The following is a 14456-nucleotide window of genomic DNA, read 5'->3' as shown; positions in this document are numbered from 1 at the left end:
AGGGTGTGTGTGTGTGTGTGTGTGTGTGTGTGTGTGTACTGTGGTGGGGGGGGGGGGGGGGGGGGGGGGGGGGGCTTGTGCAAACCTTATAAGACTGCTCACCAAAGAGCAAGTCCTGCTCAATAGTCCATCAAACTGGTTGGGTGATCTCTCTCCACAGTGCAATGTGGCTGCATGCTTGCTCCAAAGGTCAGTGGATTATCTGCTGCAATGGGTCTATAGCTACTGTTTACTGTGAGGGCAACACTGACTGGCTGATTGTATATCTGTCTGGTTGGCTGGCGGCGTTTGACATTTCTTGCAGCAGTCAACCTTTTCAGTTTGCTATTGAGAATAGGTTAGTGTTGACCAGACTGCCCTGCCTTTACCACAGCCTTTATGTTTGGGTTAGAGAGGTGATGCTGACTGACTGTCCGAGAGCAGCAGGGCAGGGAGGACAGCGGTCTTCTGGGATGCCTCACAGACAACTATAGCTCTATGCCTCTGAAAGATAACCCAATTCTGTTGTTTTGTTTCACTTTGTTCTCAGGCTACAAAGCATGGACCCACACATCTAAAGACTGAGAACTGTCCTTTGATCATCCAGTCAGTCAGTCAGCATAAGAGGGAGGAACATCGAAACGGAGAGAGGTTGGACGACAATTAGTGGAAGATCAGAGAGAGAGAGAGAGAGAGCGTTTGTTAAGGATGGATCTGAGTCTCCTCCAGGCTCGGGAGAGAGAGAGTGTGCTGGAAGTTCTTCACAGAGACCGACTGTTGCGCACCGCTGAAGAGGAGAGGATACGGTGAGCAATTATTATTGACCAATACCCTGGCGTGAAGTGGTGTGTACTGTACTGTACTGTACTGTACTGTACTGTACTGTACTGTACTGTACTGTACTGTACTGTACTGTACTGTACTGTACTGTACTGTACTGTACAGTATAGGTATAGTGCCGCATGTGCAGCGATATCTAAGAATTTATCCACACTGATAATGCAACATGCGTGAACTGAAAGTGCGTGCGTGCGTGCGTGCTGAGTGAGGCGTAGTAATGGTTCTACAATGCGTTATTCCCTCTTCCACCCTCATCCCAGGAGACTCCGATATGAGCTGATGGAGATCAGGAGGAAAGGAGCCAAGAGCTTCAGCAGACAGTACAGTGAGAGGACGTGCGCTCGCTGCCAGAGGCCGCTGGGGAAGCTGTGGAACTGTGGCGCGGTGTGTCGCGGCTGCAGCCACCGCATCTGCAGCAGGTGTCGCGTGGGCGCGTCCACCGCGGACTGGAAGTGCACCGTCTGCCACGCCTACAGGTAAGAGATACGTTTGGAAAGTACATTTACTCAAGTACTGTACTGTACTTGAGTACAACTTTGTACTTGAGTACAACTTTGAGGTATTTGTACTTTACTTGAGCACCTAAACCTAACCTCAGTAAAACTATACCTAAATCGAATCTTAACCCTAACCCGTAATAGCTGGCCTACAGCAGCTATTACGGGTCTGTACCAAGTATGGCCTTTTATTTTACATAAAGTTTAACTCTAAATGAGTGTCGTTATGATGTGTAAAACAAAGGACGACCAGAAGCTCACCTTTCCCTCTTTCTCTTTGGCAGGTGAGGTATTAGAGGTAGTAAATAAGTTTAAATACCTGGGGCACATTATCAGGGATGATTTCTGTGACGATGATGATGTGCAGCGTCAGTGCTGTAAATGATATGGCCAAGCCAATATGCTGGCACGGAAGTTTCACATGTGTACAGACAACGTGAAAATAGCACTTTTTAAAACATATTGCACTCCACTATACACGGCTCACTTGTGGTGCCGTTTTAGCAGTGCAAAAATTAAAAAACTTCAGGTGGCATATAATGATGCTTTTAGAATCTTTTTGAAACTCCCAAGATGGACCAGTGCAAGTGAGATGTTTGTAACTAGTAATGTACCCACCTTTCATGCTGTACTGAGGAATTTTATGTTCAGATTTATGTGTAGATTGAACCCTAACCCTAACCTCAGTAAAACTATACCTAAATCTAATCTTAACCCTAACATCAGTAAAACTATGCCTAAATCTAATCTTAACCCTAACCCTAACATCAGTAAAACTATACCTAAATCTAATCTTAACCCTAACCCTAACATCAGTAAAACTATACCTAAATCTAATCTTAACCCTAACCCTAGGGTTAGGTTATAACCTCAGTAAAACTATACTTGCCCAGGAGCCAATCAGACAGATCTATCCTTGAGCTGTGGTGGGATTCATAAAACATGCGCGAGGGAGACTACTAGAGACAGAAAATAACCATTTCTAATGCTGTAACTAGAGTAACATATTACATGGCCATGCAAACACTATTATTGCTGCATATTCTGTGTCTGTCTAATAGACTATTTGTTTAGTTTTAACAAAACCACTGGTTTCTGGCTCATGGTTGCCATGCTTGTCTCTTCTAGGGACGTTAAGATCAGGTCTGGACAATGGTTTCTAGATGAACAAGCAAAGAAATTTCCAGCTGGCACAGGTTAGTAGTTTACTGTTGTGGCTGCATGCATGCATGTCAAGATGTCTGTTTGTTTACTGTCATTATTCATATTCCCTAGATAGAGTAACATTACATCTACATAGATTGTTGTATGTATGATTCCCCTTTTTTGTCTATTTGTATGTACAGTATAGGGTTATGTAGTGTACACTACTTTAATTGAATTATACATCATTACCAGCGGATAGCAAAGTCTTGAAGGCAGTGGAAGCTACCAAGTAGGCCTAATGGCTTAATTTTATGCGGTCAATGCCTATTGTATTCCACAACTTTTTGCCAAAATATCATCAAACTAGGTGGATACGTTTAAACTGTTGAATCATGTCCCCAAATTGTTTTGAAATTGAAAATTAGGGGCTGTTGCCATTACCAAAAATGGATGCTGCCTGGCATAGTTTTGGACCTAAATTTACTTGTTATAAAATCCCCTTTAAAAATAAAAATAAACCAAGTGCAATGTTTGCTGAGTCATCATATTTATATTGTTTACAGACAGACACGAGACAGTTGGAGAGAAAATATTAAAGTCATACCGGAAGCCCAGGTAAGATCATCGAATAATGTTGAATAATGTAGTTTTTAGGACCACCATGGATTGTGGTCCCCAGGACTTTGTTGTGTTATCCTTTTAGCCTAAATGCTTTAATGTACCTGTGCTGTTTACATTTCTGAATTATAAAGTATTCAATAATTAATCAAGCTATAACTAATAATGAATACTGTATATCTTTCATTGGTTATTGGGGTTTGTAGTGTATTCAATCATAAAATGACCTATTTATAAATACATATTTTTTCCCTATTGTACAGCCAAAAAATATCTGTTGTTCCACCAACTCCTCCTTTTGACTGCACAACCTTCGGCAGATCTTGGGTAATATTTTACTTAGTAGTAGTAGTAAACTTTATTTATTAGTAGTAAACTGTATTAATTCATATTTTACTTGGACTCAATTCTACCATTTTGCCGGATTTATGCTTGGCGGAGTAGCACAGCTAAAACAGCCAATCCACAACCTGGTCTGTTTTCTGTGTGCATGTGACTCCGTCCTAAGACATACAGTAAATTGGACTTTATTCAACAACAACTTGCGTGCTGTTGCCTTAAACACCATGTCTTTATTTACAGGACTTAAAAAACTCAAAACCTTTTACCAAGTCTATGGAGGACCTGATGGTGTCATTCGTCACTAGTCATATTAAAAGTAAGTGTGATAGATGAAGGACTGAGTACTTGAATAGAAACTAGTCACTTCTTCCAGGTGATGATACAGTATACAGTAAAGGGTTAATTTAACCAAATGGTCCCTCATGCATGGGTCCATTTGGTTACATATAAACACTCTATGAGTTAAAGGGGCTTTAAGTCATATGTTTTTGTACTGTTTGGTTCAAATGTTGAGGCTCTGTATTCTGATAGTAATCCTTGGTATAGACTCTTAATAACAGAGGTCTCCCTACCTCTCCTGCTCTTTAGTAGTAGTATAGGCCTACACAGAAAATACATTTCCAGGTCAGGATACCAATTTTATCCAATCAGGAGAGAGACACCCACAAAGATTTAACTCAATGGTATAGTGTTCCAGTTACAATTTTGTTTCATCATTTCCAATAATTTAATCTCACTTTTATTTTATTTTATTTTATCCTGTATGTGTTCTCTCTCTTGATTCGATAAAATTGGTATCCCAACCTGGAAATGTATTTTATATGTTTAATTTACAAGAAGTCTACATACACAATTAGAGAATGCAGTAATTTTCAATGTTTGCCTGTTATCTCTCCTATGGTACCACATCAATACAGCATGCAATTGTGGACAAAACCATATCCAACGAAATATTAAAAGTTTTGGGTCTGAGAGGCTAAATGTCATCTGGTGGTCCGTAGCTCAAATGCTGAATAAATAATTGACGGTGATATGAAAAGGGTTGAAAACCACTGGGTCAAATGGACACTCAGGATCTTGCTAGGGTTGTAGGTTAATCTGATGGACGGATAGGAGTGAACGCATCACAGTGGAAGCACAGCGCTGCATTTCCTCTGGATGCTATCAGTCATAATATGCTCTCCCAGGTTCGATAAGCTCTCTCAGACACGCAAAGGAAATGACGTTAACAGACTGATCATCATCGATGACAATCTTTGAGGAGTCATCAGCACACATCATGTTGTGCTTTACAAGTATAGTTACCGACTGTACTTATCGTTCTAAAAGCTCCAGTAAACTTCCCCCTTATAATTGTTTCAATCAAGACAATCATTGCTCATCTTATTAGGGCATACAAATTGTCTCTGTCGGGTGGAAACATCATATAATGTCCAAAATCTTTACATTTCAGGATTAAAAAAAATGTAATAAAAACAAATAAACAAAAGTAGCGGATCTACAAGCTCTGGGATAAAGTGTTTGTAGCACCTAAAACCCATTATTAGGCGTTACTGGTTGCCAACAGCCAGGATTGAAGTTACGACGTGTGCTCAAGAACATGCTGTCAAAGTGTCCATTCAGTTGAAGAAGTATTTTTATTGACTGCCAAAGCCCATACTTTTACATAATAAACATAAGTCAGAAGAATATACCAGTAGACATGAGTCCTCCAAACACCGTCTAAAAACTTTGCCTCTGCATGTCAGCAACACCTGCACCTGATTAGGGCCAGGGTTAAATACCCATCCCTGTAACCATGGTAACCAAGGCCTTGATTGACAAGTCCTTCAATGACAGCACAGAATAGATGCATGGCTCAAATGGCTCTTACAGTGTTCTTTATCGTTTCTAAATGCAGAGGTTTCCAAGTCCCAGAACGACGTGAGAGGAGACCTGGGTCTGCTGACGGTGGACGGCACCTGGACAGAATCCAACCGTACCGGCCGTCAGAGCCGCTCGGACAGTGACATCATCAAATCTATCAAAGTGTGTACTACACACATCCCTGATAAGTGATATTAAAGGAGTAGTTCACCCAAAGAATGACACATTTAGTATACATTAGACACATTTTCTATCAATTACACACTTCATGAAGCCTTGAATTCATGGAGATTTATTTTCTATTAAGCCAATAATTTGATGACCTCTTCTTTAACAAATGTATCAATGTACCATTTACAATTTAGGCATTTTGCAGTAAGCAAGGATGTGTAGTGAAGACATGCTTTGTAGGCCAACATCAGTGTTTTTTACTTTGTGTGGGAAGTAACCGGGAGCCAATGGACTAGAGGGAGCGGAGAAGGAGGGAGACATGTGAAATTTTGGGCTGGTTGAAGACCAATGCTTTCTGGATCATTTGGAGATGTTCCCCCCAGAATATGGATGCTGGAGTTCAAGTGGTTAATCTAGAGCTTTCTACTAATCGAGGGTTCACTTCTTTCCCTCTCTCTTTCCTGTCAGCTAACCAAAGTCCCCAGTCTCCCCAATCTGTTCAGGAGAAACAAGGACAGTGACCAGTCAGGCTCCTCTACCGGGATGGAAGATGAAGTTGAAGTTTACTCCGGAGGGAAGAGAGTGAGTACATTAATTCTCTGATGAACACAGAAACATGAAAGGAAACACCTGTGTACAAGCAGCATCCTGTGATCCTATCAATGATGATAGAAAACACTATACCTATACCTATATAAATGTGAAAGTTGGAACGAAAAGCAAAATATTGCAGATTAATATATGGTTTTATCCTCCATTCTTAATCCAAATGTTCTGGCAAACTGAAGGGAGTTGGACTCGTACCAGTCATACAGTACCGTCTACACTCTACACTTAATGTATTACTATAAGCACAAAAGTCAGACCCGTCTGAAGTGAGTGGTACTGTACTGTACTGTACTGTACTGTACTGTACTGTACTGTACTGTACTGTACTGTACTGTACTGTACTGTACTGTACACGCCCTCCTTCGTGGCCTGTGTGTGTCTGTGTCTGTGTGTTAGGCTGTGCAACAGTGACAACAGTGACGTTATAGCATGAACAGACGCTATAACGCTATTTTCGTGCTCGGACACAGGGACAGACCCAGGGACCCAGGGGCAGGGACACAGCCACACACACAGCTGTCTATAGGAGTGGTTGCACCACCGCAGGACAGTCCCCATTTGTTGAGTCAGTTAATTTCTCCTTGAAATTGAAAACCTCTTAGAGAACAAGCAGATGTTGTTTCAAAGATCAGTGGCTCAAGACTTTCAGGCTGTGAGTTCAAACCCTCCCACGATAAATGTGAGATCAGAGCCAGTTCCCAGAGGAAAGATGGTGTAGAGATGTAGCTGGCAGCTGTGTTTAGCACTTGGCCAATGCTAAGATTGCAAGTTCAAGCCTCATTACTCTGACATTAACTACAGTCAGTGGTGTGCCGTCAGGGCCAGCAAGGCCTTCTCTGCTGGCCCACTTGCCTGATGCAGAAATTTATATTTTATAATAAGTTTTTCTTTTTAACAAATATTATATTATCTATAATATTATATATAATATTATATTTATTAAAATAAATTATGTTTCTCACTCAGACAGGCTGGATGCTCTGCTTCCATTCTGTGCAGGTACAACAGCCCTTGGTTTTTTTTAACCAATGAGATTATTTCCTTGTGTTGTCTCCGGGTAAAATTCTCTACCGGGAGGCCTGCAGAAACTCCAGTGAATCCCCTTGCCGTTGAAATGAATGGGAGCAATATAGAGATTGACAGGTTCCTTAGCCAATCAGATTTCCAGTTTGCCCTGCTGGGCGTTTCTTTCAAGTTCCAGCGCCAGCTAGCTGGCCTTTGGTGACGTTAACGTCTTGCTTGGATCCCATCGCTGGGGGGAACTATTGTCAAATGAGAAAAGAGAACTGGGTCTTTCAAACTTTCTGCGCGAGTTCCCATATGTGGGTTGATTGAGGAGCTAAATAGATTTAACTCACAAACAAACGCGGAAAACGGCTGAAGGAGGAGAAGAAACAGATTTAGTGGTGGATTTACAGTCAAAGCATTTTTCGAGAAGGAAGGACTTCAAGAAAAGCGTGTTGAAGGCGTAGTTCATTTCGGCACGGCCCGCCACTGACTACAGTACATTTAGAAAGCTAATGTCCTACACACGGAAACTTGAAACGCTTCCCTCGCTTTCAGTTCCTCTGTACTTGAACTTAAAATTTATTTAGAAAGCCAACTTCTCAGGGAACTCTGGGGACAGCCTACTATAGCATGGCTTTAATACCTAGTGTGTTCACCACTTGAATTAAAGGCTCAAGCCTGGTCATCAAAATAGTATATACAGTAGATGACATACACATACTGTATACGTGTGTATTCTACTAAATATTAGTAGTGGAAGAGACGTTCACACAGCCTCTTTCACACTGTGATGGAACAGCATGCAGTGTGGCTCAGCATGTTAATAGGTTCAAGCCCCATCAAGGTCATCTGTTCAAACACCACTATGCATTATTACTGTTTTTTCTACCACTATGCTATGCCTGGCTCAAAGACATAGCGGTATTCTAGATGATCATTTGTTCAAAATCCCCACTCTCTCTATAAATAGTATACTTATGCCATTTGTTGAATTTAAAACAAGAGATGAGAAGCAGATGAGAAGCAGTGAGTTTTATTATAGTAGTAAAATGGAGAGAACATTGTGAATCGATTCTGAATCGTAGATAATAAGAATTGTGATTCTTACATTAGTATCAGTCAGTAGCATGTTAGTAACATGGTCAGTATCATGTCATATAATGTTTTTATAATCAATTCTAATACATGACAATAGAGACGTAGTGTGTTTTGTTCTAGTAGATATTAAACCAGGAGATTATGTGAAGCAGTGTGTTTTAAAACAGGAGAGCTGTGAAGCATCGTGTCTGTGTGTTGTTGCTCTGCAGGGCAGCACCAGCAGCATCAGTACAGAATGTGGTCTGTACACAGAGACTCGCCGTGTGTCAGGAGACCTGGAGCTGCTGCTGCTCTACAACTCCAACAGCTCCTGTCTGGAGGTGACGGTGGGCGGCTGTAGGAACCTCTCCCATGGAGACGTCAAGAGGAGGAAGTGTCACCCGTGAGTAGTGTTGTAGTACTTTGTCATTCGAACCAATGATGGACAAAACGACTACCTCCAAAGTTAGAGTTAGGTGGTTTTGACCGTCAGTTTGAGGATCCAATATAGGAGGTTTAGTCAGAAGCGCTTTTTAATACTTTTCATTGTAAAATACACACACAAAAGGGTGTTCAACTGCACTGATTTATTAAAAAGAAAAGTTGGCCTACAGGCAGCATGCAGACAGTTTGGCAATGATCAGTCCGGCAGTTTGTGAGATTAGCCGCACACACGGACGGACGGACGGACGGACGGACGGCTAACCTCTTGCACATAATAAGTCTGGTAGGCAATACAAGTGTACTGTACGACTATGTCATCAAATGTCAAAATATATTGTCATCAAAAACAAATAATTCATACATTAGGTTGTCAAAAACTTACAATGCAATAATATAATGCTAAAAGGAAACGCCTTAAGGGCTTGTTTCCATTGTGGTCTCTGTGTATTCAATTCAGTGTAACTTCCTCAATCTCTGAATCATTGTGTAGATATGTCAAGATTTACTTGCTGCCAGATAAGGCTCAGAGTGGCAAGCTGAAGACCAGCATCAAGAGGAACACTACTGACCCGGTTTATAATGAAACATTACAGGTAAACGCAAGCACTGCTTTCACTCAATCAGCAAATATTGATTTGAGCTACGACATGATACGCACAGCAGGAATGTCTCATGTCTGTCTTTTATCACTGAGCCGTGACTTCATTGCCCATCAGCTCTCGTTCCATTTCATTCCCCCATGTGGCTTTCAACAGTATCACATAGAGCGCCCCCTGCTGTATGAAAGGACCCTGCAGGCCTCCGTGTGGCACTCAGGCACTCTGAAAAGGAAGGTGCTTCTGGGACAAGTCCTGATCTCGCTGGAGCACTGGAGGTCGGAGGAAGCGGCTCCACAGGGTTCTATGTGGTACCCGCTGTGTCCAGAGGTATAGCTTTGTGTGAACACTGTGAGCACTGCTCTTATATATGCTCTCATGCCATGTGAACACTGTGAGCACTGCTCTTATATATGCTCTCATCTCATGCCATGTGAACACTGCTCTAATCTATAGAGAGCAGTGTACTCAATGTTTTACTTGAGAAAAAGTATCAATACTGCAATATAGAAACATGATTTTTGGTATGATGTTGTTACTTGGGTATATGGCCCAAATGAGTTGGGCTCGCCCCCTAGTGGTCTGCTTGCACTGACTCCAATACTAGATAGTTATAGGTTTGGTTGAAACCCTGAATAATTGATAGACAAGATTTGTCAATGGATTCTGATTCTGTTGGGTGTAGTGCTGCACAAATACTCGAGATTCACATTTGAGCAAGAATGGTGCAGCACTAGTTAGGTGTGCTCGACTATATAACATACTAAAAATGTAGGAAAATGTGACATTATAATTCTGTCATCTTCTATTACTTCTATTACTATTTCCATCTTTCCCTTCTTCCTAGGCCTACTTCTACTCCACTACATCTCAGAAGCAAATGTTGTAGTTTTACAATTTGTCTTTGCAGATTTTGATTATTAGTACACTACAAGCATATATGAACTCTTATATGATGATGGTGTCATTATGTATGGGTTATCTGGCAGCAGCAAAAAGTAATTCAAATCAACCCCTCCTTCACCAGCCATAACTCAATATGAGATCTGCATATTGAGTAGTTGTATAGTGCTACTGCAATTATATTTTTATGCCAATAGTTGTTTACTTGTACTCGAATCAGTCGAATAACATTTTGAATGCAGGACTTTTACTTCAACAATGTGGTAAATGGGATACTTTACCACTGCTGGTGTTCCTGTGTCTGTCAGCAGCCTGAATGTCCAGAAGATGGAGCTGTAGAGCACAACAGAGGAGAAATGCTGCTCAGGATCAAGTTCAGTTTCTTGGGACGGACCTCCTCAGTCTCTCGAAGCCATGGTTAGTAGGCCTACCACTGATAATGATAATAACAACATTTGATTTAAAAAATACATCATCTCACTAGTCCTTGTAAAAAGAACATTAGAGTGATATAATCAGATAAAAGCATGCATCAAAAACAAGATTTTATAAGAAGACGGACAAGGACAAATATGTTCAAAGTAGGTCAACTTGGCATTGTTATTTGATCAGAACTCTTTGTCTGTGTAAAATAGAACAATAACGTTGTCTTACTGTTTACAGGGGTTGACACTGGGCCTTGTGATAGCGGTCAACTGACGGTCCTTATCAAAGGAGCCAAACACCTTCCCTTTAAAGCAAACACTAGACAGGGCATCTATGTGAAAGGGTACGTGTGTGTGTGTGTGTGTGTGTGTGTGTGTGTGTGTGTGTGTGTGTGTGTGTGTGTGTGTGTGTGTGTGTACGTGTGTGTGTACGTACGTGTGTGTGTGTGTGTGTGTGTGTGTGTGTGTGTGTGTGTGTGTGTGTGTGTGTGTGTGTGTGTGTGTGTGTGTGTGTGTGTGTGTGTGTGTGTGTGTGTGTGTGTGTGTGTGTGTGTGTGTGTGTGTGTGTGAAATTAATGCATTTCTAGTGAGTATTTAACAACTTTCAACCTTATATACCCGGCCTACAGTACAAGCTCGAAACGTGTCGCTCTGTGACAAATTAGCTTGTAGATTAGTGATTTATGGCCCTGTCATGATACTGACCATGATATTGGCATGATTCTAACCTTATACTGACATGAATACTGACATGACACTAACCACAATACTGACCATGACACTGACCATGATACTGATATGACACTGACCACGATACTGATATGACACTGACCACGATACTGATATGACACTGACCACGATACTGACCATGACACTGACATGATGACCATGATACTGACCATGATACTGACATGACACTGACATGATGACCATGATACTGACCATGATACTGACCATGATACTGACCCTGATACTAACCATGACACTGACCAGGAGGACTCTTTGTGGCTGTACCGCCCCTGTTGAGGACTATATGCTATATAAAATGCATTTGATTTGACTTGACTTGTTTTTTTGTTTTTTTGTTTAGGTGTCTGACTCTCTCAGGGGGCAGAGAGGTGGTACAGAAGACCCCTACTCTGAAAGGGAAGGCCGTTTCTGACTGGTCCCAACAGCTAGTGTTTGACAGCATCTGTGGTGCTGAGCTCCTGGACTGTTCTCTAGCTCTGGACCTGTGGGGCCACGCCTCTTCCTCCTCTGGCCACTCGGACCACCGGTGCCTGGGAGGGGTCTCTATGGCCACGGGTAAGACCGGCTACTTCCCTTTCCTCTGCTTATGTAATGGTTTATGTTTGACACTTGGAATTAGGAATAGAGCTTCCTTGCTTACAGTCAACGTATCTTGTTTCCTTGGAAGTGTGGCTCCCTCAGATCCAATTATGGTCAGAAGATGAGTGGTTCATAACACCCTGAATTTCACAGAACCCTTGGTGTGGACCCAGGGCTGGACTGGATGCTAAGGGCTGGGGCGGTATGGGATTTTTGTTACCACGATAATCGTCCTCCCCTTAGAGCCCGGGCAGAGGTCTTTTTGTGGCGGTTCTGGATAACCGTGCGTCCGACCGACTCGACACCTGGCACGTACACCCCTGCGGTGGTGTGGAACGCGTGTGTCGAATATGAAGTCGGTGGGGCGAACGGTTCTCGCGTTACGTGGATTACACGCACACAGAAACTTGGTGCATTTATAGTTACAGTAGATGTTAAATCTTTAATTTAAAGGGTTAAATTGTGATTCAAACAAACAAATATCACTGAGACAGTCTACATTCCCCAAAAAGGATATACACGTGTTGAATTCAGTCAGCCGAGAGGCAGGGATAAAAGATATAAAAATGAATGACCAGAAGGGGTGAGTGTGTGTATCAAAAGAAGAGTCCTGGATTGCTCCCATTACACTGGGCCACGGCCATCACAGGAAATTAGGGGCACTCATTCGCGCAGTGCATACCCCTCTTTCACAATAAAGCCTCTCTTGTCTTGCGTGTCTTAAGTAGCGTGTGAAAGACATGCTCAGTCTCCGATTTCACCGCCATTATGAAAAAAACATGTTTGTGAGGAAAGGAGAGGTGATGTCACTCAAACTCATTTGTGGGCCCTATTATGCGTGTCTTAAATACCAGGTCTTATGACTTAACTTAAGACCTGGAGGCGTGGTCAATGCTGTTTGGCCACTCAGAATAGCCAAATGGCATTGATCACGCCTCCAGGTCTTAAGTTAAGTAATAACTTAAGACCTGGTACTTAAGACATGCATAATAGGGCCCATTATCTGTCAACCCCTCTGCTCTCCCACGCTGTGGTTCACCAGGAGCCCAAATGGACCCTTATACGGCTGTAACTCTGAGAGTGTACGAGGGGGACCATTTGGTTTCTCTTGTACACTCTCAGGGCAGTATTATGCGTGTCTTAAGTACCAGGTCTTATTACTTAACTTAAGACCTGGAGGCGTGATCAATGCCATTTGGCTATTCTGAGTGGCCAAACAGCATTGACCACGCCTCCAGGTCTTAAGTTAAGTCATAAGACCTGGTACTTAAGACACGTATAATACTGCCCTCAGAGTTCGATAACACTGACAGTCCGGTCCCAGTGATACAAATCAGTATCAAACGGGGGTCCGTGGAGTAATGCATATTACTCTTTGAAATTCAAAAGATTGATGATCAACACTCTTCTCTACTCCACACAGGTTCACCATGGCATACAGTGCTGCATCTGCCAAACAAGTGGCATGACCTCAGTCTGCCAATCCATGCCAATGTCAACACCAGCTAGGCTGCTCTGATGGCACCTGCCTTCCCTGAACAGATAAGATCTGGACAACACACGGGACTCGGCACTTTACCACGCTTTGTTTACACTGGCTGACAGGATATTGCTCAACCTACAGCCCAGCTTTTCACTATTTATAGTTCTAATTGAAATAATTTAAGTTTTGCCAGATTTATGTCATCAAGTTGTAATCTTTATTTTATTTGCAAGAATGTATCAATTTATCGTCGATATCTTTCTCTTGCGTGTGTATTATTGCGTGATTCTCGACCTGATCTTGCTTGACCACTCGACGAATGAGTGCCAGTCTTTTTGTGCATGCTGCCAGTAACACCAGGGCTCCACCGGGCGCGTCAGCGTCGCGTCTCCGTCAGCGTCAGGGAATGTTCCGTTTTTAATCAATGAAGGGTGGCTCCACTGCCCGCGTTGCATTGCGTTGACGGAGACGCGACGCGTGCATTAAAATTGAACCGGTGCGTTTTTTGACGCACGCGACGGAGACGCAACGCGCCCGGTGGAGCCCTGGCGTAAGGCAAGGAAGTCACTCCCAGAATAGTTTTCCAATCCGTCAACAACTATAATATTTGTGTGTGCAGACCTGAAAGTTACACTCTTCTTTGACATTTTTGTATGATATACTGTTGTGTAGGCCTACAGTAGTTTAACTTTGTTTTACGATGTGGTAGTGACATTGTTGTATGATATACTGTTGTGTAGGCCTACAGTAGTTTAACTTTGTTTTACGATGTGGTAGTGACATTGTTGTATGATATACTGTTGTGTAGGCCTACAGTAGTTTAACTTTGTTTTACCATGTGGTAGTGACAGTTTTGTATACGGCACAGCACACTGTTTCTTGATTTTGAAGACAGTACAGTAGGCCTATGACTATTTGATTTTGAAGACAGTACAGTAGGCCTATGACTATTTGATTTTGAAGACAGTACAGTAGGCCTATGACTATTTGATTTTGAAGACAGTACAGTAGGCCTATGACTATTTGATTTTGAAGACAGTACAGTAGGCCTATGACTATTTGATTTTGAAGACAGTACAGTAGGCCTATGACTATTTGATTTCGAAGACAGTACAGTAGGCCT

General features: G+C 42.2%; 1 protein-coding gene across 1 annotated transcript; it reads left to right on the top strand.

The window, feature by feature from the left end:
- Positions 1 to 664: 664 nt before the first annotated feature.
- Positions 665 to 13655, top strand: sytl3 (synaptotagmin-like 3). The gene is made up of 15 exons (XM_079526065.1): positions 665 to 785; positions 1080 to 1295; positions 2445 to 2512; positions 3026 to 3077; positions 3344 to 3407; positions 3663 to 3738; positions 5323 to 5450; positions 5928 to 6041; positions 8384 to 8556; positions 9088 to 9190; positions 9353 to 9523; positions 10405 to 10513; positions 10760 to 10865; positions 11612 to 11826; positions 13274 to 13655. The coding sequence occupies exons 1-15, from the start codon at positions 688 to 690 to the stop codon at positions 13357 to 13359; spliced, it is 1779 nt and encodes a 592-aa protein (XP_079382191.1). The 5' UTR covers positions 665 to 687; the 3' UTR covers positions 13360 to 13655.
- The last annotated feature ends 801 nt before the right edge of the window (positions 13656 to 14456 follow it).

The sequence above is a fragment of the Electrona antarctica genome, assembly GCF_951216825.1.
Source record: "Electrona antarctica genome assembly, chromosome: 17".
Lineage (NCBI taxonomy): Eukaryota > Metazoa > Chordata > Actinopteri > Myctophiformes > Myctophidae > Electrona > Electrona antarctica.
The sequence above is the reverse complement of the archived record's forward strand: the minus strand, read 5'-3'. Positions and strand labels throughout refer to the sequence as shown.